Genomic DNA, 21,966 nt, shown 5'->3' with positions numbered 1-21,966 from the left:
TAACAGAAGTAATGTTCTAGTAGTTAAGAGGATAGATTTTGGAGCCAGCCACCTGGTTTTCATCCTGAGTCCACCACTTACTGGTAGTCTGGCCTTGGCAAGTTTTATCTCTGTGCTTCAGTTTCCTCAGTCTATAAAATGGAAATAACAATAGTTTCTAACAGGGATATTGTGGGGATTAATTAAATTAAGCTCTGTAAAGCTCTTAGCATGGTGCCTAGAACATAGCAAGTGATAAAAAGCTAGTTTATGTGGGGGTAGTAAAGAATATGATGTCAGCTCAGAGAATAAGCTAGTGCCCAGGGTTGCAGCAGTGCAGTTTACTTAGTGTCATCAGAAGTGACTAGTGTTTCATGTACATTTTTCTCAGTTGCACTGATACGGAGAATAGCAACAGTCCCTTGGAGAGCCTTAGTGTATCAGCCTCAGAAGTGACTGTAAGGAACCGTTTATTATTTGCTTTTTCTAGGAAGAAGGCTTGTTTTTTTCTTTAGTGGAAATCTAAGTCTACGTCTAGATATTGTAAGTTGAGAAATTCAGTAAAAAGGTTCATTAAGTACAGAATTGGATAGACCTACACCCTCCTGTTTTTTCTTAAGTATTCATTCACAGTGATGGTTAATTTTATGTGCCAGCATTCATCATGTGAACTTGACAAATACAAGTAGCCTTCAGGTATTCATTTATTCATTTGACCTTCTGCTTTCCCGTGGGTACTGTGGAGGATACAAAGATTAACACCATTGTACAAAGTCACATGAGTCAAGTCAATACCCCAAAGTGCAAGGTGATTTACGTGACTTTTGTAACATTGTGTTTTCTGTAGATTGTGAGCACCTTATTCGAAGGATGTTGGTCCTAGACCCGTCCAAACGTCTAACCATAGCTCAAATCAAGGAGCATAAGTGGATGCTCGTAGAAGTTCCTGTACAGAGACCTGTTCTCTATCCACAAGGGCAAGAAAATGAGCCATCCATTGGGGAGTTTAATGAACAGGTTCTGCGATTGATGCACGGCCTTGGAATAGATCAACAGAAAACCATTGAGGTAAAGTGGTCAGAGTTTCGACTAGAGAAATTTTAGGACTCTGTTGTACTTAGTAACTTGAAATTTCATGCTCATACCTGTCATCCTGGTCTTTTAGCCATCCCAGTACCTAAGCCTACTGTTCAGTGTTCCCTGAAGATTTCATCACACTGTATTTATGTTTGCTTTTAATCAATATAAAAATTCCTCCCTTTGCCCCAACTGCCAAAAAAATTCAAAAGGAAGTGTTTATATAGGATTGAGAAAAGACAAAGCTGGAAGCTTAGCAAATACAAAGTAGAAAGTTTCTTCTAAGATGAAACATGAAGTTCTATACAGGTAATAAGCTAGTTTATATGAAACATAAATGTGCAGATATGGAACAAGGCTGAGGGCTGAGCAGGAAACAAGAAGGGTAGGCATCGGGTTTAGGTTGTGAACTGAAGAAACTCAGAAGGCAAAAACAGGTGGATTCCTGATTTGGAAGTTTTATGGGTCATAGAACTGAGAAGGTCATGAACCTGGGAAATTCCTTGGCAGCTTTGTTTCTGTCCTTTAACAGCTGGCATGTGCATAGGATATACATATTTCTAATAGCCCCGCAACAGGCAAAGAACAAACAGTGCTTTTCAGGATGAAGCATGACAAGAAAGACTATAAAACGCCCCCCTGTGAAGATAAAGTGCTCCAAGCTGTGCTGCCTCTTCCTTCATCGTAGCCATAAATGAAACCAGACTGCTTTCCTGCTTTGCTCATCACATGCTTAGAGAGGTTTTTTTGTACTTGCCCTTGAAGGCAGCTGTGAGTGCAGTTCCCCTGGCCTGTGATGTTTGCTGCCAGTGCTCGCATCTGAGCTGCACTGCACAGCACTCATGCAGCCTGTCATGTGGCATTAGACACCAAAGGAGCCATTGTTTTTCTGTTCTGTTAGTATCCTGGGAGAGCTGGCTAGCTAGGGATGTGAAAAATTGGGAAACAACTTTATTTTCAAGGTTTCAAGAGGGTTGGACTGCAAAAACAAGAGGAAAAAATTACCTAAGAATGGAGACCCAGCGTCTCTCAACCTAGCATCCAGATGTCATTCTCCAGCCCAAAATAATCACCAGAAATTTCCCCAAAGACTTTAATCATTGACTTCAGGGTTTGCAATGGTTTGGACTTGTGTCAAGGCTGTGGAATTAGAGCCTCTGGGCTCAGGTTACTAACCAACCTTACAGCCTAGTTTCAGCTATGAGATGGGACCATATAACAGGATTGGGGAATGTCTGCATGAGACAATGATGGCACTTTCTCTGAATGCAGAAAAATAAATGGATCCTATTAACGTAAAAGAGCCAGTCAAGTCATTCAGAGGTATCATCCTTTATACAATTAATGAAGTTATCTGTCTTCTATTCTAAATTCTGGAATAGCTTTCATTTTGAGGCATACTTTGCTTGTTACTTTGCTTGTTTTTAAGAACACATGGTATCTTCCTGCCTTTTTTAATTTATTTTTCAAATTTTATTGAAGTATAGTTGATTTGCAATGTTGTGTTTTCCCCTTATTTTTTAGAAAGGTTTAAATCATTGAATTGGTTTTTATGGTTCTCTGCCTTTGGCACTTGTTTTCTCTTCCAGGCTTTGCAGAACAAGAGCTATAACCACTTTGCTGCCATCTATTACTTGTTGGTGGAGCGCCTGAAATCACATAGGAGCAGTTTTCCTGTGGAGCAGAGACTTGATGCCCGCCAGCGTCGGCCTAGCACCATCGCTGAACAAACAGTTGCCAAGGTAACACCCCATTAGCCAATAGTCTTATCTGTGCATGTGCCTGTTCACATGGTTGACACATTTTTCATCATGTAGTACAAAGGGTTAGGATTTCATCCTCTACACCTTGTTTTTCTGTAAAGTTTTTTCTATCGTCGTTCACTAGATCCTCAAATGTTTTATCATCTTCCTATTTTTAAGGATTAAGTTTATTTCAAACAGTTTTTTTCTTTAAGAGATTTCTCATTTTTTTTATCATTCACTTATGTTAAGAATTATTGTAACTAGCCTGTACATTCAATTTCATTTAACAAATTTTTATTGCAGGTTTACTATGTAAGCTTCTTTTATTAGACACTACAGGGAAGAGGATGTATAAAAGAGTCGTTGCCCTCAGAGTCATTACATTATAGAAGCAAAATAAGACAACATCATGAATAACCATCATTCAAAATAGAGAAAGGGCAAAATTTAGAAGATGCTGTGAATATCATTTTGATAGAGAAAACCTTTTTTAAAAAAAGGGCAGAGGAGAGAGAGATGCATCTGATTGGGAAGGCTTTGTGGGAGAGGTGGCGTTCAAGGTAGAGCTTCACAGCTGTGTAGGACTTTGTTAGGGAGAGGCAGTGGTTAAAGGCATTATACATAGGCAGAAGCAGAGTGAGCAGAAGTACTCAAGTGGGCAAGTGTAGGACTTGTTCAAATTAATTCACTTGAATTAAAGAATAGGGAAATGAAAGAGTTGGAGTGCTAAGTTGAAGCCATGTTGTGAAGGGCTTTGAATACCAAGGTAAAGAGTTTACTAATAATTCAGGAAGAAATGAGGAACTACTGCAGACTGTTAAGCAAAAAAGCGATAAAATTATATCCATACTTCAAGCTTGCAATCTGGTAACATTGGGAAGGATAGATTGGCTACAGAAGAGAAGAAATTTGGAGAGAGCTGTTAGAAGATGATTATAGTAGTTGAGATGAGAAACACTGAAGACTTGAGCTAATACTGTTCCGGTGGAAGGAAACAGGAAGGGAGAAGTGTAAGGAACACTTCAGAGGTAGACTCTGGATGAACTTATCACTGATCTGGAGAGGCAGTTCAATGTGATGGTTTAAAGTAGGGACAAGCACATCCCAGATTCTGCCGTTTCCTGCTGTGGACCTTAAAAAAGTTACTTAAGGTTTTTCTCTGCCTCAGTTTCCCAAGCTTTAAAATGGGAATAATTATAGGATGTTAAGACGTTTAAGTTAGGTAATAATTGTTCAGCACTTAGAACAGTGCTATATAAGTGTTTGTTATATAAAGTAATACATCAGTGTTGGGGAGGAAGGGATGACAAATTAGAGATGACTCCACTGTTGACCCGAAGGCTGAGGGAGTCGTGGTGGCAGAGACTCAGCTGCTTACAAGGAACAATGGATCTGAGTCCCTGGAGAGAGGCTAGGGCTTAGGAGAATTGGGAGATCACCTGCATGAGGATGAGAAGAGGAGTGGTTCGTTCACATGATCTATTAGGATTTCCATCTACTTACGTGAGTACTTACTTTATTTAAAGTGCAAGTAAGAATCATAGTAGGGGACTTTAACACCCCACTTTCACCAATGGACAGATCATCCAAAATGAAAATAAATAAGGAAACACAAGCTTTAAATGATACATTAAACAAGAAGGACTTAATTGATATTTATAGGACATTCCATCCAAAAACAACAGAATACATTTTCTTCTCAAGTGCTTATGGAACATTCTCCAGGATAGATCATATCTTGGGTCACAAATCAAGCCTTGGTAAATTTAAGAAAATTGAAATCATATCAAGTATCTTTTCCGACCACAATGCTATGAGACTAGATATCAATTACAGGAAAAAATCTGGAAAAAATGCAAATACATGGAGGGTAAACAATACACTACTTAATAACCAAGAGATCACTGAATATATCAAAGAGGAAATCAAAAAATACCTAGAAACAAATGACAATGAAAACATGATGATGCAAAACCTATGGGATGCAGCAAAAGCAGTTCTAAGAGGGAAGTTTATAGCAATACAATCCTACCTCAAGAAACAAGAAATAGGGGCTTCCCTGGCAGCACAGTGGTTGAGAGTCCACCTGCCAATGCGGAGGACATGGGTTCGTGCCCCTGTCTGGGAGGATCCCACATGCCGCAGGGTGGCTGGGCCCGTGAGCCGTGGCCGCTGAGCCTGTGCATCCGGAGCCTGTGCTCCGCAGCAGGAGAGGCCACAGCAGTGAGAGGCCAGCATACCGCAAAAAAAAAAAAAAAGAAGAAGAAACAAGAAATATCTCAAATATAAAACCTAACCTTATACCTAAAACAATTAGAGAAATAAGAACAAAAAAACCCCAAAGTTAGCAGAAGGAAAGAAATCATAAAGATCAGATCAGAAATAAATGAAAAAGATATGAAGGAAATGATAGCAAAGATCAATAAAACTAAAATCTGATTCTTTGAGAAGGTAAACAAAATTGATAAACCATTACCTAGACTCATCAATAAAAAAACGGAGAGGAGGGCCTCCCTGGTGGCGCAGTGGTTGAGAGTCCGCCTGCCGATGCAGGGGATACGGGTTCGTGCCCCGGTCTGGGAGGATCCCATATGCCGCGGAGCGGCTGGGCCCGTGAGCCATGGCCGCTGGGCCTGCGCATCTGGAGCCTGTGCTCCGCAACGGGAGAGGCCACAAGAGTGAGAGGCCCGCATACCGCAAAAAGAAAAAAAAAAAAAAAAAAAAAAAAACGGAGAGGACTCAAATCAATAGAATTAGAAATGAAAAAGGAGAAGTAACAACTGACACTGCAGAAATACAAAGGATCATCAGAGATTACTGCAAGCAACTCTATGCCAATAAAATGGACAACCTGGAAGAAATGGACAAATTCTTAGAAATGCACAACCTCCCGAGACTGAACCAGGAAGAAATAGAAAATATGAACAGACCAGTCAAAAGCACTGAAATTGAAACTGTGATTAAAAATCTTCTAGCAAACAAAAGCCCAGGACCAGATGGCTTCACAGGTGAATTCTATTAAACATTTAGAGAAGAGCTAACACCTATCCTTCTCAAACTCTTCCAAAATATAGCAGAGGGAGGAACACTCCCAAACTCATTCTATGAGGCCACTATCACCCTGATACCAAAACCAGACAATGAGGTCACAAAGAAAGAAAACTACAGGCCAATAACAGTGATGAACATAGATAGAAAAATCCTCAACAAAATACTAGCAAACAGAATCCAAGAGCACATTAAAAGGATCACACACCATGATCAAGTGGGGTTTATTCCAGGAATGCAAGGATTCTTCAATATATGCAAATCAATCAACGTGTTACACCATATTAACAAAATGAAGGGTAAAAACCATACGATCATCTCAATAGATGCAGAAAAAGATTTTGACAAAATTCAACACCCATTTATGATAAAAACACTCCAGAAAGTAGGCATAGAGAGAACTTACCTCAACATAATAAAGGCCATATATGACAAACCCACAGCCAACATCGTTCTCAATGGTGAAAAACTGAAAGCATTTCCTCTAATATCAGGGACAAGACAAGGTTGCCCACTCTCACCACCATTCTTCAATGTAGTTTTGGAAGTTTTAGCCACAGGAATCAGAGAAGAGAAAGAAATAAAAGGAATCCAAATCGGAAAAGAAAAGTAAAACTGTCACTGTTTGCAGATGACATGAGAGAATCCTAAAGATGCTACCAGAAAACTGCTAGAGCTAATCAATGAATTTGGTGAAGTAGCAGGATACAAAATTAATGCACAGAAATCTCTTGCATTCCTATACACCAATGATGAAAAATCTGAAAGAGAAATTAAGGAAACACTCCCATTTACCATTGCAACAAAAAGAATAAAATACCTAGGAATAAACCTACCTAAGGAGACAAAAGACCTGTATGCAGAAAACTAGAAGACAATGATGAAAGAAATTAAAGATGATACAAACAAATGGAGAGATATACCATGTTCTTGGATTGGAAGAATCAACATTGTGAAAATGACTATACTACCCAAAGCAATCTACAGATTCAGTGCAATCCCTATCAAACTACCAATGGCATTCTTCACAGAATTAGAACAAAAAATTTCACAATTTGTATGGAAACACAAAAGACCCCGAATAGCCAAAGCAATCTTGAGAAAGAAAAATGGAGCTGGAGGAATCAGACTCTGGGACTTCAGACTATACTACAAAGCTACAGTAATCAAGACAGTATGGTACTGGCACAAAAACAGAAATATAGACCAGAGATAGAAGCCCAGAGATAAACCCACGCACATATGGTCACCTTATCTTTGATAAAGGAGGCAAGAATATGCAGTGGAGAAAAGACAGCCTCTTCAATAAGTGGTGCTGGGAAAACTGGACAGCTACATGTAAAAGAATGAAATCAGAACACTCCCTAACACCATACACAAAAATAAACTCAAAATGGATTAGAGACCTAAATATAAGGCCAGACACTATCAAACTCTTAGAGGAAAACATAGGCAGAATGCTCTATGACATAAATCACAGCAAGATCCTTTTTGACCCACCTCCTAGAGAAATGGAAATAAAAACAAAAATAAACAAATGGGACCTAATGAAACTTAAAAGCTTTTGCACAGCAAATGAAACCATAAACAAGACTAAAAGACAACCCTCAGAATGGGAGAAAATATTTGCAAACAAAGCAACTGACAAAGGATTACTCTCCAAAATTTACAAGCAGCTCATGCAGCTCAATAACAAAAAAACAACCCAATCCAAAAATGGGCAGAAGACCTAAGTAGACATTTCTCCAAGGAAGATATACAGGTCACCAACAAACATGTGAAAGGATGCTCAACATCACTAATCATTAGAGAAATGCAAATCAAAACTACAATGAGGTGTCACCTCACACCGGTCAGAATGGCCATCATCAAAAAATCTAGAAACAATAAATGCTGGAGAGGGTATGGAGAAAAGGGAACCCTCTTGCACTGTTGGTGGGAATGTAAATTGATACAGCCACTATGGAGAACAGTATGGAGTTTCCTTAAAAAACAAAAACTAGGACTACCATATGACCCAGCAATCCCACTACTGGGCATATACCCTGAGAAAACCATAATTCAAAAAGAGTCATGTACCACAATGTTCATTGCAGCTCTATTTACAATAGCCAGGATATGGAAGCAACCTAAGTGTCCATCGACAGATGAATGGATAAAGAAGATGTGGCACATATATACAATGGAATATTACTCAGCCTTAAAAAAAACGAAATTGAGTTATTTGTAGTGAGGTGGATGGACCTAGAGTCTGTCATACGGAGTGAAGTAAGTTAGAAAGAGAAAAACGAATACCGTGTGCTAACACATATATATAGAATCTAAAAGAAAAAAAATGGTTCTGAAGAACCTAGGGGCAGGACAGGAATACAGACACAGACGTAGAGAATGGACTTGAGCACATGGAGAGTGGGAAGGGTAAGCTGGGAGGAATTGAGAGAGTGGCACGGACATATATACACTACCAAATATAAAATCGATAGCTAGTGGGAAGCTGCCACATAGCACAGGGAGATAGCTCGGTGCTTTGTGTCCACCTAGAGGGGTGGGATAGGGAGGATGGGAGGGAGATGCAAGAGGGAAGAGATATGGGGATATATGTATATGTATAGCTGATTCACTTTGTTATAAAGCAGAAACTAACACACCATTGTAGAGCAATTATACTCCAATGAAAATGTTAAATAAATAAATAAATAAAGTTAGATAAATAAAAATAAAGTGCAAGTAAGAGCAAAAGAGTTTTCACTTTGTATTTTTTGTTTGGCAATTTTACAAAATGTATAGAATTATAGTAGAATTTTGCATTGACTTCTACAGAATATGTGAAAAAGAAACCCCAGGAAATTAAAATCATCTTGATTTTAATAGGTAAATGGTGTACCTTGTTATACATATTTTAATATCTAAAATAATGTGAGTATTGATACTAATGTGAGTAAAATAATATATCAATAAAGTTCCAGATATTTGGGTTGAAGTATCTCTGAGCACTTGGAATCCTTCAAAGTCGAGTGGTATGGCTTTCAGGATAGAGAGGAGGGAGATAAAATGAGAATTCCTAAGTTGGGGTAGTAATAGTGAGATGGAGAGTGCCCCTTCCCTCTGGAAAATGCTGCCAGGCAGAAGGATAGGAAGCAGGAAAGCCCCCATGCTGAGGAGCTTCCCTCCCGAGTCTCTTTATTCTTCTGAAACATTACACAAGTGAGGGTTACATAAACGATTGCTCCTGAGCACACGCATATGTTATTGTACATGATTTCCTTTCATATCTAAACTTGAAGCAAATTCCTTAGATCTCAAGTTGTATTTCATTTGGCTTGGGGCTTCTTATGTTTGATCATTTTTTTTATTACCAAGCACCCCGTGAGTTCTTCTCATTTTATTCATTGATCCAAGTTATCATAGAAAGCTATTTACTGTGACTTAAAATGTATCTAATTCAAATAGCAATCTTCAGAGCTCATTCAGAAACTTGTCTTGAGTGCCATCTGGATGCTAAGAAACAGGCACTGTGGTTGAAGAAGATCTCCCTTCCCTATGAGACTTCACATTCTAATGTTTAGTATTGAACTTGTTAAAAAAATAGATTTCTCTTTTTATGACTATAAATATGCTTAAAGCTTTAGTAGAGCCTTCTCCCTTTGAATTCTTTGATGTTCTACTATCTTTTTAAAGAAGTGGCAAATCACTTGTTACTTGATAGAGTGATAAGGAACTGGGGAAATCACAAGATCCTTTGCAGAGATCACATGACTTGTGCAATCAAGCAGACCTTGGGTTCCATACTGAGCTGAGTGACTTCAACAAGTCAGCATCTCTGAGCTCCAGGGTCCTTAACTATAAAATGGAAATAGCAATAAATAACTATAAAATATAAAATGGAAATAGCAATACCTACTTCATAAGTTTTCTACAAAGATAAAGTTGATTAACTGATACCAGCAGTTCCGTTCAGATAGAGCACTTACGTGCCAGGCACAGTCCCAGCCATCACGGTTTCATAGGTACCCAGGAAACAGTCCCTGCCCTTAAGGAATTTATGGTATAGTGATGAACAACCCATGATTACTACTTAGAAAACATTGAGATTCCCATCTTAGATGGATTTAGAGTACTTATATTTGCCACATAATATATAGGAAATGTTACATCTAATTGACTGCAGGTGGCTATTTTTTTTAAATATGCCTTTTTCTTGTGAATTCTGCTAGTTTTTAATAGTCCTTCACTCCAACTTCCCATCAACTGTAAGTAGACTAGAATGAAACACTCATCCCAGTTCTTCTTTAATTACTGATTAGAGGTTGCCCTCCACAACTGTAAGAAAAAGTCAACTAGGGCTGCTGTTAACAAAGCACCACAGACTAGGCAGCTTCAACAACAAAGTTTATGTTTTCGCAGTTTTAGAGGCTGGAAGTCCAAGATCAAGGGGCCATCAGGGTTCTGAGGACTCTCTTCCTGGCCTGTAGATGGCCACCTTCTCACTATGTCCTTGCACATCCTCTTCTCTGCCCGTGCAGGAAGAGAGATCTCTGGTATGTCATCCTCTTCTTAGAGGGACACCAGTCCTTTTGCATTAGGTCCCCACCCTTATGACCTCATTTAACCTTAATTACCTCCTTAAAGGCCCTGTCTCCAGATATAGTCACATTGGGTGTTAGGGCTTCAACATATAGATGGGGGCGGGGGCGGGGGGCACAATTCTGTCCGTAATAAGCATTTTTCTATGGGACCAGTAAAGATTCTTCCCATAGGAGAAAATGTTATTTTCATTTTAATGGTGTGGAAAGCATAAAATCAGAAGAAGAGATTCAAGACAATAAACATATGATCTAAAAAGTCATTACAGTTAGTGGACATGGTCATTGTTTATGGCCACTCTTTTTTTTAAATTTATTTTTTTATTGAAGTATAGTTGATTTACAATGTTGTGTTAATTTCTGCTGTACAGAAAAGTGACTCAGTTATACACATATATACACTCTTTTTTATATTCTTTTTCATTATGATTTATCCCAGGATACTGAATATAGTTCCCTTGCTCTTTATCCATTCTATACGTAATAGTTTGCATCTACTATCCCCAGACTCCCAGTCCATCCCTCCCCTACCTCCCCTCCACTTTGGTAACCACAAGTCTGTGCTCTATGCCTGTGAGTCCCTTTCTGTTTTGTAGATAGGTTCATTTGTGCCATATTTTAGATTCTACATATAAGTGATATTATATGGTATTTGTCTTTCTCTTTCTGACTTTCTTCATTTGGTGTGATAATCTCTAGTTGCATCCATGTTGCTGCAAATGGCATTATTTCATTCTTTTTTATGGCTGAGTAGTATTCCATTGTATATATGTACCACATCCTCTTTATCCATTCCTCTGTCGATTTACATTTAGGTTGTTTCCGTGTCTTGGCGACTGTAAATAGTGCTGCTATGAACATAGGGGTGCATGTATCTTTTTGAATTATAGTTTTGTCTGGATATATACCCAGAAGTGGGATTGTTGGATCATATGGTAATTCTATTTTTAGCTTTCTGAGGAACCTCCATACTGTTTCCCATGGTGGCTGCACCAACTTACATTCCGACCAGTGTAAGAGGGTTCCCTTTCCTCCACATGCTCTCCAGAATTTGTTATTTGTAGACTTTTTAATGATGGCCATTCTGTGGTGATATCTCAGTGTAGTTTTGATTTGTATTTCTCTAATAATTAGCGATGTTGAGCATCTTTCCATGTGCCTATTGTGTTTATGGCCACTCTTGGAGAAACTGGTAATATCTGCTTGCTTGGGATATTAATCAACCATCTATTTATTATAATAACATATTCTTTAATCAGATCTTTAGTGCTGGGCATGCTATTTGAATATTTATAATCTAACTTGTGCCAAAAAGACTTCTTTAATCCCGTCAGTGATTGCAAGAATCCTAAAAAGAAGACCCCTGAATCTATCATTGTATTTCCTATGAAGCGGCTGTCACAATAAAATGTGTTATTTCTCTGTCCTTACGAAGTTCACAGTAAGTTGTTGTAGTCCAGGTTGGATGTGAAAGGAAAATGTGTTATGCTTGGTCTGGCCCAGCACAATCCTGCCATTTAAAAAGTCACAGCTAACAAGAGGCAGGGAGTGAGAAGAGCACATCATAGTTATCATGTTGGTATCTCATTTCCAGGGCAGTGTCTACAGGTAGTGCTTTGCCCTGATAAGGAGCAGTCTAATAAATTTGGGAAACAGAAATCAAAGTTCAGCTTTATCCTTTGATTGAAAAGCCAATGATAAGGGTAAGAAGAATGTATCAAATATGCTTTATGCGGAAGTTTAAATTTTACATTGTGGCTAAAAAAATTAATTTAAATGACTAATGCTTGAAAGGAAAAAAGAATGTTTCATCTCAAAAGTGGCTGAGGATATAGGCCTGAGAAATGATGTTATAAGAAAAGCTATTTCTTTGTCATGCTCAGAATAATATACAGTGTATTTTCTGTCTCTTTTTACCATCCATATAATACCGGCACTTTGCTATTGCTATTTTGTTCTTTATCTCCTGCAGTATATCTAATGATGTTAGTGTTGGAATATAAAGTATATTCTAAATATAGTCTTAGTCAAGTATAAAGTGTATTTATAACATATTCCCCCATTATTGAAAACCATCAACCTGAAATTGTAACTGGGAACCATTAGCTAGTATCTGAGAACAAAACTGTGTATTCATTTTACTAATTCCTGTATTAAATTATTGTCGGGCTTCCCTGGTGGCGCAGTGGTTGAGAGTCCGCCTGCCGATTCAGGGGACACGGGTTCGTGCCCCGCTCCGAGTACATCCCACATGCTGCGCAGCGGCTGGGCCCGTGAGCCATGGCCGCTGAGCCTGCGCATCCGGAGCCTGTGCTCCGCAACGGGAGAGGCCACAATAGGGAGAGGCCCGCATACCGCAAAAAAAAACTATATATATATATATATATATATATATATATATATATATAGTCATCATTTTAAGACTTTAGAAAGAAGGAGAAAGGAGGAATTAACGTTACTGAGTGAAGGACTTTACATGTTGCCTTTTACAGTCCTAACTTCACTGTGAAGTAGATATTATGATGTTTTTTAGAGGCAAAGAAAATAAGATGCAAAGAGTTTAGGTAACTGATTAGGTTCACACAATTAGTAAGTGATGGAGCCAGGAATCAAAACCAGGTCTTGGGAAGGGAAAAGCTAGAATCATACCATTTTGTTCCTTTTCACTTGTTTGAATTTAAAGCTCACCATCCTATATCCCTTAAAGTGACAATGGCAGAAAAAATACAGGCCATTCCTCTGCCTTTTAGAAACTGGTACGATGATTGTTCTCTCGGATGTTTTGCAATGTCTGTTATGTTCAAAAGGCATCTAATAAATTATTCTGCTAGTTTTGAAGAAATGGGGAGGAAAGGATTATCCAACGGTTTCATCTTCAAAATCAATTCTTGCCAATTGTCATAAAGGAAAATTCTCTTTTAAATGAGGAAGACTTTGTAATACTTGTTTACTTAGAATTTTTAACAGAGGAGACATGGAGAATGGACTTTCTAGAGTAGGTTGACTTCAGGAACATAACTTGCTCAGCAATAAGCATCTCTGTTTCCACCGGGCAAGCAGGCTGTGTGTGTTCCGTCTGTGCGTCTCTTTCAAAGAAGGACATTCCTGTCCCCTCCGAGTAGCTGCTGCTTCTCTCTTCTTCCTCTTCACTCACACCCTTCCCAAGAAATATATACCATCTCACCCCGTACCCCACCAAAAAAAAAAAAAAGAGAGATGCAGGTAGATAGCCCTTACTGCAGTGTGCTTTGTATTACACTTAGTTGTGTGTGTATCTTATCTCTGGTTCAGTTTTGATCTCCTACTCCTAGAGACTGGGACTTCTCTATTCTTCTTTGTATCTTTCCAAGGTAATATATTTAAGGATATAGACAATATATGTTCATTGAATTGAAAAAGAGCATCTTAGATTCCTTACAAAGGCTAGCTTTCCTGTCATCTGTGAAAGTTATGCACCTCATCATGGAACAGGAATGAAATTCTGTACAACCTATCTCAGAATAATTGATTGCTAGACTGCCTCAGATCGATACCTGTACCATGTACGTACTTCATCACATCTTTTCTGGAGTTTCCAACAAATCACTGTTTATCCTTTAATTACATCAGGAAGAATTGTTTTATTTCAAGAATTTTGTATATTTATATAGAAAGTATTAATGTTCCCAAACTTTCCGTTCTTGCCATATTTACAGACACAAACTGTGGGACTCCCAGTGACGGTGCATTCACCAAACGTGCGAGTGATGCGATCTGCCCTCCTCCCACAGGCATCCAATGTGGACGCCTTCACGTTTCCAGCATCCGGCTGTCAGGCGGAAGCAGCATTCATGGAGGAAGAGTGTGTCGACACTCCAAAGGTACAGATGTGTTTGAGAGACTCCAAGCTTGTTGGTTGGCTGGAGATTTCAACTCTGTCCACACAAATGTTGTACTTCGGCTTAGCTGAACTTTGTCATTTCCTCAAGTCACTTGGGAGGAGTTGTTTTTGTGCAGAAGACCTGAGAAAAGTATCCAGGCCTAATCTCGCTCTCTCTCCATCTTGTCATTGCGACGGTTATGTAACATGTCAGATCTCATGTGTACTTTTCAGAATCCTTCTTCATTCTCTTTCCTTAACCAATTCCTTCTCTCAAGTTCAAGATCCCTCATAGGTTTTGGATTTTTTTTTAAAACCAGTTGTAATTCTGAAAACAAAAGTATAACTATTGTGCTAAATTGGGCTTTGCCTATTTTATTGTGGCCTCTCTTCTGCTGCCTATGCTGCAGCTACAAAATGATGAGCCATCTTTTTTGGTCAGTTAAAACATCTTTTTGTGTCCAGTTTGAACATACTTAAAGGAGATAAGTTTATTCTGGTGTGCTGCATAAAGTTGGCTTTTAGTATATGGAACATGACAGCTTCCCTCATTTAATGAATATTTATTTAACTTCTAATTTGTGTTTTATATACTTAGCATCCAGTGATATACAGAGGATCATATTAATGGGCAGGTCTTAGAGTATGTTTAAAATAGACTGTTCTTCACTAGCTGTGTGAACTTGGATAAAGTGACTAACTTCTTTGAACCTCCATTTCTCTTGTGTAAAACAAGGATACCAACTTTATGAGACTGTTGTGAGGATTAATTGAAAGAATGGGTGTGAGGTTTTGGGCAAATTGTAGATACTCAGCAAATAATTGGTTTCCTGTCTTTTTAGCCTCATTAGGTAATAAAAAGCTGACTCAGACATTAGTTCTGCCTCAAAGTTTGTAGTCTAGCAGAAGAGACATGAAGCTTAACTAAAGGTAATGTGCCAGGTACTGAATAAATTGATAAAACATAATTGGTCCCTTAAAGAGATAAAAAAATAAAAGTGCTACAAGACTAGAAGGAGACGGGGGAGTTGCTTTTAGTTCATTTGATCGGGAATGTCTTTGGTTTAACTGTCAGAGCTGGGAAGTGGGAGGAGGGCAGAATCAGGGTGGATGGAAACTAGGGTGTGATATCTCGGTGGAGGGAAAGGCCTGAGCAGCAGCAAACGTCAGGAAAGCCTGGGTCCCTCTAAGTCAGAGCAGGAGCTCAGTGTGGCTGAGGGAGAGGGCATGTGAAGGGAAGTTGTACAAAATAAAGACAAATAGCCTTGCTTTGAATGGCAAGCCAAGGGATAGACGCTTTCTCTAGGTTGGGGCTCTCAACACGGGAACGTGTTTCAGTATTATCAAGAGAGTTTTTTCTGGGACTTCCCTGGTGGTCCAGTGGTTAAGACTCCGCACTCTCAATGGAGGGGGCCCAGGTTCGATCCCTGGTCACGGAACTAGATCCCACATGCCACAACTAAGACCCGGTGCAGCCAAATAAATAAATAATTTTTTTTTTTTTAAATAAAGAGAGTTTTTGGGACTGCCCTGGTGGCACAGTGGTTGGGACTCCCCGCCTCCAATGCAGGGGGCCTGGGTTCAGTCCCTGGTCAGGAAACTAGATCCCACATGCATGCCGCAACTAAGAGTTCACATGCCGCAACTAAGGAGCCGGCGAGCCACAACTAAGGAGCCCTTGAGCCACGACTAAGGAATCCACGTGCCACAACCAAGGAGCCGACGAGCCGCAACTAAGGAGCCCACCTGCCACAACTAAGACCTGGCGCGACCGAATAAATAAAATTAAATTGTAAAAAAAGAGTTTTTTCCAAATGGACCTTCTCCAAGGTAGTAGGACACAATCGGAGATTTTTTGATAAGGAAACACCATGATCCATATTGTGCTTCAGAAATGAACCTGGAAGGGCCCGTAGCCTGCATTGGATAGGAGAGAGACTGGTGACAAGCACAGTAGAAGGTTAGAGTGTGTGTCAGGGGAGGTGACGAGGGCATGAGCTAGGATGGTGCCCGTGAAACTGGAGAGGAGGGGATGGTATAAATGAGATTGCACAGATAAAACTGATAGACTGTTAGGGTCCAGAGAAAAGAAGTCCAGACCGAGAACAGTGTTTTGAGCCTCGATGATCAGGAAGGTGAACAGCAGTTTCAGAAATAGGGAGCTCTGGAGGTAGAGCTGATTCAGAAGTTAAGTAATGAGTAATGACTACAGCGTAGTCAAGGCACCTTGATGCTGGGCTGCCACAAGCAGGTGTGAAGCCGGGTTCCTGACCCGGAGGAGTTAGTGTCCCTGTCCCTGAGGACAAGGCCACTTCCTGTGGACAGTCTGTTCCTCTGCCTGTGGTTGCCTAGCACGTTCAAATCCTCATAAACTGCTATTACATTCTCACCCAGCAATTTAGACATAAATTGAGGCAACATCACTCATTTATTTTTAAAATCTAATCCCCTTGAAAAAATTAAAATGCAGTCTGCTTAAAGCTTGGCTATGAGGGCCTCAGGCCCGAAACACAGATTGGGCACTGTCTGCCGTATTATATAGGGCAAGCTATTTTTAAAGCTTGTGATTGTTACCGTAACTAGGAAACAGACAGGAAATGAATGATTTTGTGAAAGATATAGACAGAAGCTAGATGGCATATTTGCATTTGTAGGAAGAGCAATGCCATGCTGGAACTGACCACCCACACTGGCAGGGCCACCCTGGCACTCAGCCAGGCTGTAGACATCCGTTGGTCTTATTTGCACACCGTTTCATTTATGTCAGCAGTACTCTTTGTGCCTCTTCCCTCCCTGGCACCTCTTTCTCTGGGGCCCATAAATAAACGCACACACACAAAACCATCAGACAGAGATACTAGCCCTTTGTTGTTGGTCTTGCTTCATATGCATTTCCTCTAACACCTATTTGTTGTCGTCTAAAGGATGCCCCGTAACTGCATGTGTTGCTTAGTCATTTCTGCTCACAATCGGTGGCAGATATTGTGCGCCTCGGAGGTTTCGCTTCTCCTTCTCTCCCACAAGTCTTCAACTTAAACTGATCAGTAAAACCCCTCAGGAAGTCTGCATTGAAACATGGGTTTGGGATTGCTCCCAAAATAGCACCTTTCTGAGACAGTCACCTAACTCTGAGCAGTAACTGAGCCCCCAGGTGGTACAGAGCCCATACAGGAGCAGATGCAAGCCCAGTAGGGTCAGTCTCTCACTTTTGAGAGTTTCTTTGGGAATAATGGACTTTATACATACACACACATACGGACACTTCAGTCACTTTTAACATTTTATTAAAGTTCTATGAGAAAAGGATTTTCCAAGTTACCATCTCCATGTTCCGGATAGTGGAAGAGAACTGTGAAACTAAACTATGAAAGTGCAAGTGTAGTAGAGCTGTTCATGTCTATTGACGTTTTTAATACCTTTTTTAAATTATAAAGGTAGTACACATGACAAAAGATCTAAGAAGGATATTCATCAAAAACTCTTAATTGTGTTAACCTCTAAGACTTTGTAAAGGGGAGAAATTGTACTTTTACTTCTGACTTTGGATTTTTAAATTTATAATTAAAAGACATCAAACCAGTCGGAATCACACATGGAAAATTCAAAGAGGGATAAAGGAAAAACTTAATTTATCCATAGTCCCCCTACCCAAAGGTAAGCCCATTTTGACACATTTCCTTAGAATAGGTTATAGATGGATGGATAGATGGATGGGTGGGTGGATGAGTATAGGGTGATTCAGTACGTAGGTAGACTTGTTAAAACAAAATTTTATTCTATTATATGTAATTTTGTACCTTGCTTTTACGTAATATAACATCATGAGCATTTTTCCCATACCGTGAAATCTTCTTTGAAAGCATGAGTTATATTTAACAACTGACTAATATATTGTATTAGATGCACCCTTATTTAACTACTCTTCTATTTTGGGACATCAGGTACTTTAATATTTTTTGCTTCCTTACATATGCTTCAGGTGAATATCCCTGTGTCTAAATTTTTGACTACACCTTTTATTATTTCCCTGGGATAAATTTCTGGAACTGGGGTTATCTAGTGCGTTCCTTCCTCACCTGGTTATTTGTTTAATTTGCCTCAAGATGGTAAAAATGCTTTAAAAGAAAATGTTGTTTTATTCTCATGCTTTAAAAATTTTTATTGTTATAAAATAGCATTCTCTTTGGTCCAGAAATAATGTTAATATACACAGTGTTTTAGTTAATCCTCCCAAACAACTTTACTCCCCTTTTACAAGTGAAAAAAAAAAAAAAAAGAGCTTTATAGAAGTTAAGCAACTTGCCTAATAAGTGATGGAGCTGAGGTTTGAGCCTCTTCAATATATGCCAAACTTGCCAGGCACTTAGGATACAAATTAAATAAGGCACATTCCCAGCCTCCAGGCTCACTGGCTAGTACTGTACATTAGTCTACCGTGTTAGTCAGCTCTTTAGGGGCTCCATCTCCAATATAGCCACACTGACGTTAGGGCTTCAATATATGAATCTAAGGGGAGATACAAACATTCAGTCCAAAACAGTCTAGCAGTCTCCTGTGCTAGAATCTTGTGTATGTGGTAAGCTCAGGGGTATTATCAATTAGTGGTGGAGTTTCTGAGAGGCTGACTCCTACATATATGCTATCTACTGCATCTGAGATCTCTTATCAGAAGGGAAGTGATCTCCTGAACTTTAAGGAAAGGCAAAAACACTGTGTTGGAAAATGTACGTTTTACCCACCCATATTGTATTTTGCAGTCTTAGAGTTTACAGTTATCCTGGATTGTTTCCTAGAGCAAAAGATCTCATTTCTAGCAGCTTAGGTCACTAAGATAGATCAGCCCATGTTACAGTCACAAAATCCTAGAGTTTAATTTGTTATATCAAGTCCCTGGGTAAACTGGCAGGCAAAGGTGGCCTGATTATCACCTGTTTCAGGAACTGATCTTAGAGGTGGAAGTGTTCACATCTGTAAACTGAATGAGCTCTAGAGCAGCTTTCTGCTCATACCTCTTAGCTATGAAAGGGTCACCACGGCGTTTTCTGATTCAGTCATCACCAAGCATCACCTGAAAAACCAGATCATTGGCATCTACCTGTCCCAGGGTGAAACTGAATTCAGTAAACATTGTTAAATGAACGATAAAAATTCTTCTTGTAGTCTAGATGAGGAAATAAATTTTTAAGCAGACAATTTAAGAAAAATAGTAAACTTGGGGAGACTGCAAGGTTTTTTGAGTACTCAGAAAAAAAGTGGCCTTTCTCTACTAAGGAAAGAAAGGCATGGTTGTAAGGCGGTACTTGCAAAATATTTCTTGAAAGAAATATCTGACAAAATTTTGACATACGCTATAAAATGTAAAGATGCTCAGTAGATATTTACTTGATAACAGTCTTTTCTCTGTTGTTTTTTATTCATTTCCAAATCATCCTTGGCTAGTCTTAGAGAATTATACTCGTGGACAGTTAAGGAACGTAGCGTAGAGTCATGAATGGTAAGTCCCCAAACCACCATTCTTCCCTACAAGAAAACTTTTAAGTTCAGTCAAAAAGGGAACACTCATCTGGGGATGGTTGGAGGGGAGCGTAATTGTTGCTGGCCAGATTTCAGAGTTTTTGTTTTCTAGTGCCATGGAGAAGATTGGTCTTAGTCTAGGAAGAAAGCATTAAATGGCCACTTGTCACTTTAAAACCCTGTAGTGCATTAGCTGCTTTATCCAAGTAATGGCTACAGCCCCAGAACAGATTTTATGGAATAACCATCCCCTCCCCCAAGCAAACAACGATCTGAGTCACCCAAGTCTCCCTCTCCAAATAAAGGGCCTCTCAGCGCCTTCAGATTGGTTGCCATAAGAGGAAAGTTTCCTGTGTCTGGCATAGCGATGTCCCACGTCACCTCTCACATACATGAGCCTCTCCTGCTTCCAAAGGAAACAATAGCGCTCCCCGGTGTATTCCAGGTGAAAGTACTGCTGGGAGCTCAGCCTTAGGCCTGGCTGTTCCTGAGCAGCTATTCATAGGAGAAAACTGGATTGATTTCCACGGGGGGATAGTTAAGGTAATGAGGTAAATAATTGCCTCCTCATTGGGGCTTTTTACCAGCCAGAAGAACTCGCAAGCACAGCTCCCCTCTGTGGGCTGTGTCTGCCCCCCCAAGGTGGTTTGCTTGGCAACTGCAGAGGAAGGCGACGCTGTCACCCAGGAGCTGTGCTGAGCTCATCCCGTGGGATAGGAAGCGTAGATAGTGTGTGTGTTGCTGGAGCGGAGAGAGTTCAGAGCGCTGCTGCTCCTTAACCTCTGCTGGAATTTGGGGCCTGTGAGTCATTTGTTATTCTATAATGGAAGGCTTTGGCTGTTTGCCATCTGAATTTTGTTTTCACTCCTTTTTGTGGCATGTCCGTCTTTAAAGAATTCTTTTTTCCATTCCTTAGGCACATAGAACCAATTAAAGACTAAATCCAATGTGCAGGTACTTAAGTTATGAATATAGAAGTATGTGTAGAGCCTTCCAGTATGTTCTGTGGTTGAACGTCAGAAGAATGCTGGTGACTACTCTTTTCTTAGCTATGAGCCGTGCAGTTGGTTTTGTTTTCTTTTTTCTAAATCTCATCTTCCCCCTCTTCATTTCCCTTATTTAAAAAAATAATAATAACTGGTAGGCCTCAAGCTAATACACCCTATTCATCTGGAAACCACTAAAAAAACTGTTCATTGTAATCGTGATGACTCAGAGAAACCTGGGAGGCAGTGCCAGTTTGGGTCATAATGGGCTTCTGTCTCTCAAGGGCTGCGGTTGACTTGCCTTAACTTCTCATCTACATGGTTGTCATTAGTAACCAATATGTACATTTTTACTATTTTACTTAATTTCTAATTGGCCAGAGGTCTTGACATTTTTGCCTTTGTGGATTCTTCAAGTGTCTTAGCAGAGCAGTGACTGATAGCTCCTCTCACATCCCTCTCACGCTGACATTTAGGTAAACGGCTGTCTCCTGGACCCTGTGCCTCCCGTCCTGGCGAGGAAGGGATGCCAGTCACTGCCCAGCGACGTGATGGAGACCTCCATTGATGAAGGGCTGGAGACAGAAGGAGAGGCCGAGGAAGACCCCGGGCGGGCCCTGGGCGCCTTCCAGTCCACACGCGGCGGGCAGAGGCGGCACACTCTGTCGGAAGTGACCAATCAGCTGGCCGTGATGCCTGGTTCAGGTACGCTTTCCAGTAAGTGCTGGCCTGGGTTTTCCCGGCATCTTGAGTCTTCTCCAAGAAACAGGAATGATACCAACCAGCCCCTGGAATGTTGCCTATGTCTTGTTTCTTTGTGGACCACATGCAGCAGGAGTTAAGATTAGGCCTGCTCAGCAGCTCTCAGAGATTAAAATGAAACGTCTCTGAGTGGCCTCCCCTGACGCCCAGTTTCATCCGAGTGCGATGTGACTCATCAAGGACTCTGGCTCTTTGGGAGTGGCCCAGATCTTATGGGTACAGGTTCTGGAGTGTTTTCACCACAAAATTCGAAGCTGATTAAATTGGCATGTAAAAAAGTTGTGAAAAGATATTTTGGTTGGAAATTAAGGACACCGTTGCTGTGGAAAACTCAAGCTGCTTATGCTTTGTATCCCATGTTCCAAGAAGTTGAGATTGATTGGTGGTCATACTGGTGTTGTGTTTTGTTTTGT

At 40.0% G+C, this 21,966-nt stretch overlaps 1 protein-coding gene across 3 annotated transcripts in view; it reads left to right on the top strand.

Annotated features, from left to right (window-relative positions):
- The window catches only part of SIK2 (salt inducible kinase 2), a 130,134-nt gene that overhangs the window by 101,974 nt on the left and 6,194 nt on the right, over nt 1–21,966 (top strand). For 2 of the 3 annotated variants that reach the window (XM_081239224.1, XM_081239222.1), the window contains exons 7-10: nt 827–1,047; nt 2,646–2,798; nt 14,128–14,292; nt 21,268–21,508. In XM_081239224.1, coding sequence (XP_081095350.1) covers nt 827–1,047; nt 2,646–2,798; nt 14,128–14,292; nt 21,268–21,508 — 780 coding nt within the window. The remainder of the gene's footprint in view (nt 1–826; nt 1,048–2,645; nt 2,799–14,127; nt 14,293–21,267; nt 21,509–21,966) is intronic. The other variant, XM_081239223.1, reaches the window with a different exon arrangement.

This window comes from Mesoplodon bidens (assembly GCF_964165515.1).
Source record: "Mesoplodon bidens genome assembly, chromosome: 7".
NCBI lineage: Eukaryota > Metazoa > Chordata > Mammalia > Artiodactyla > Ziphiidae > Mesoplodon > Mesoplodon bidens.
Note: the sequence above shows the minus strand (reverse complement) of the source record. Positions and strands in the feature narration are given on the sequence as shown.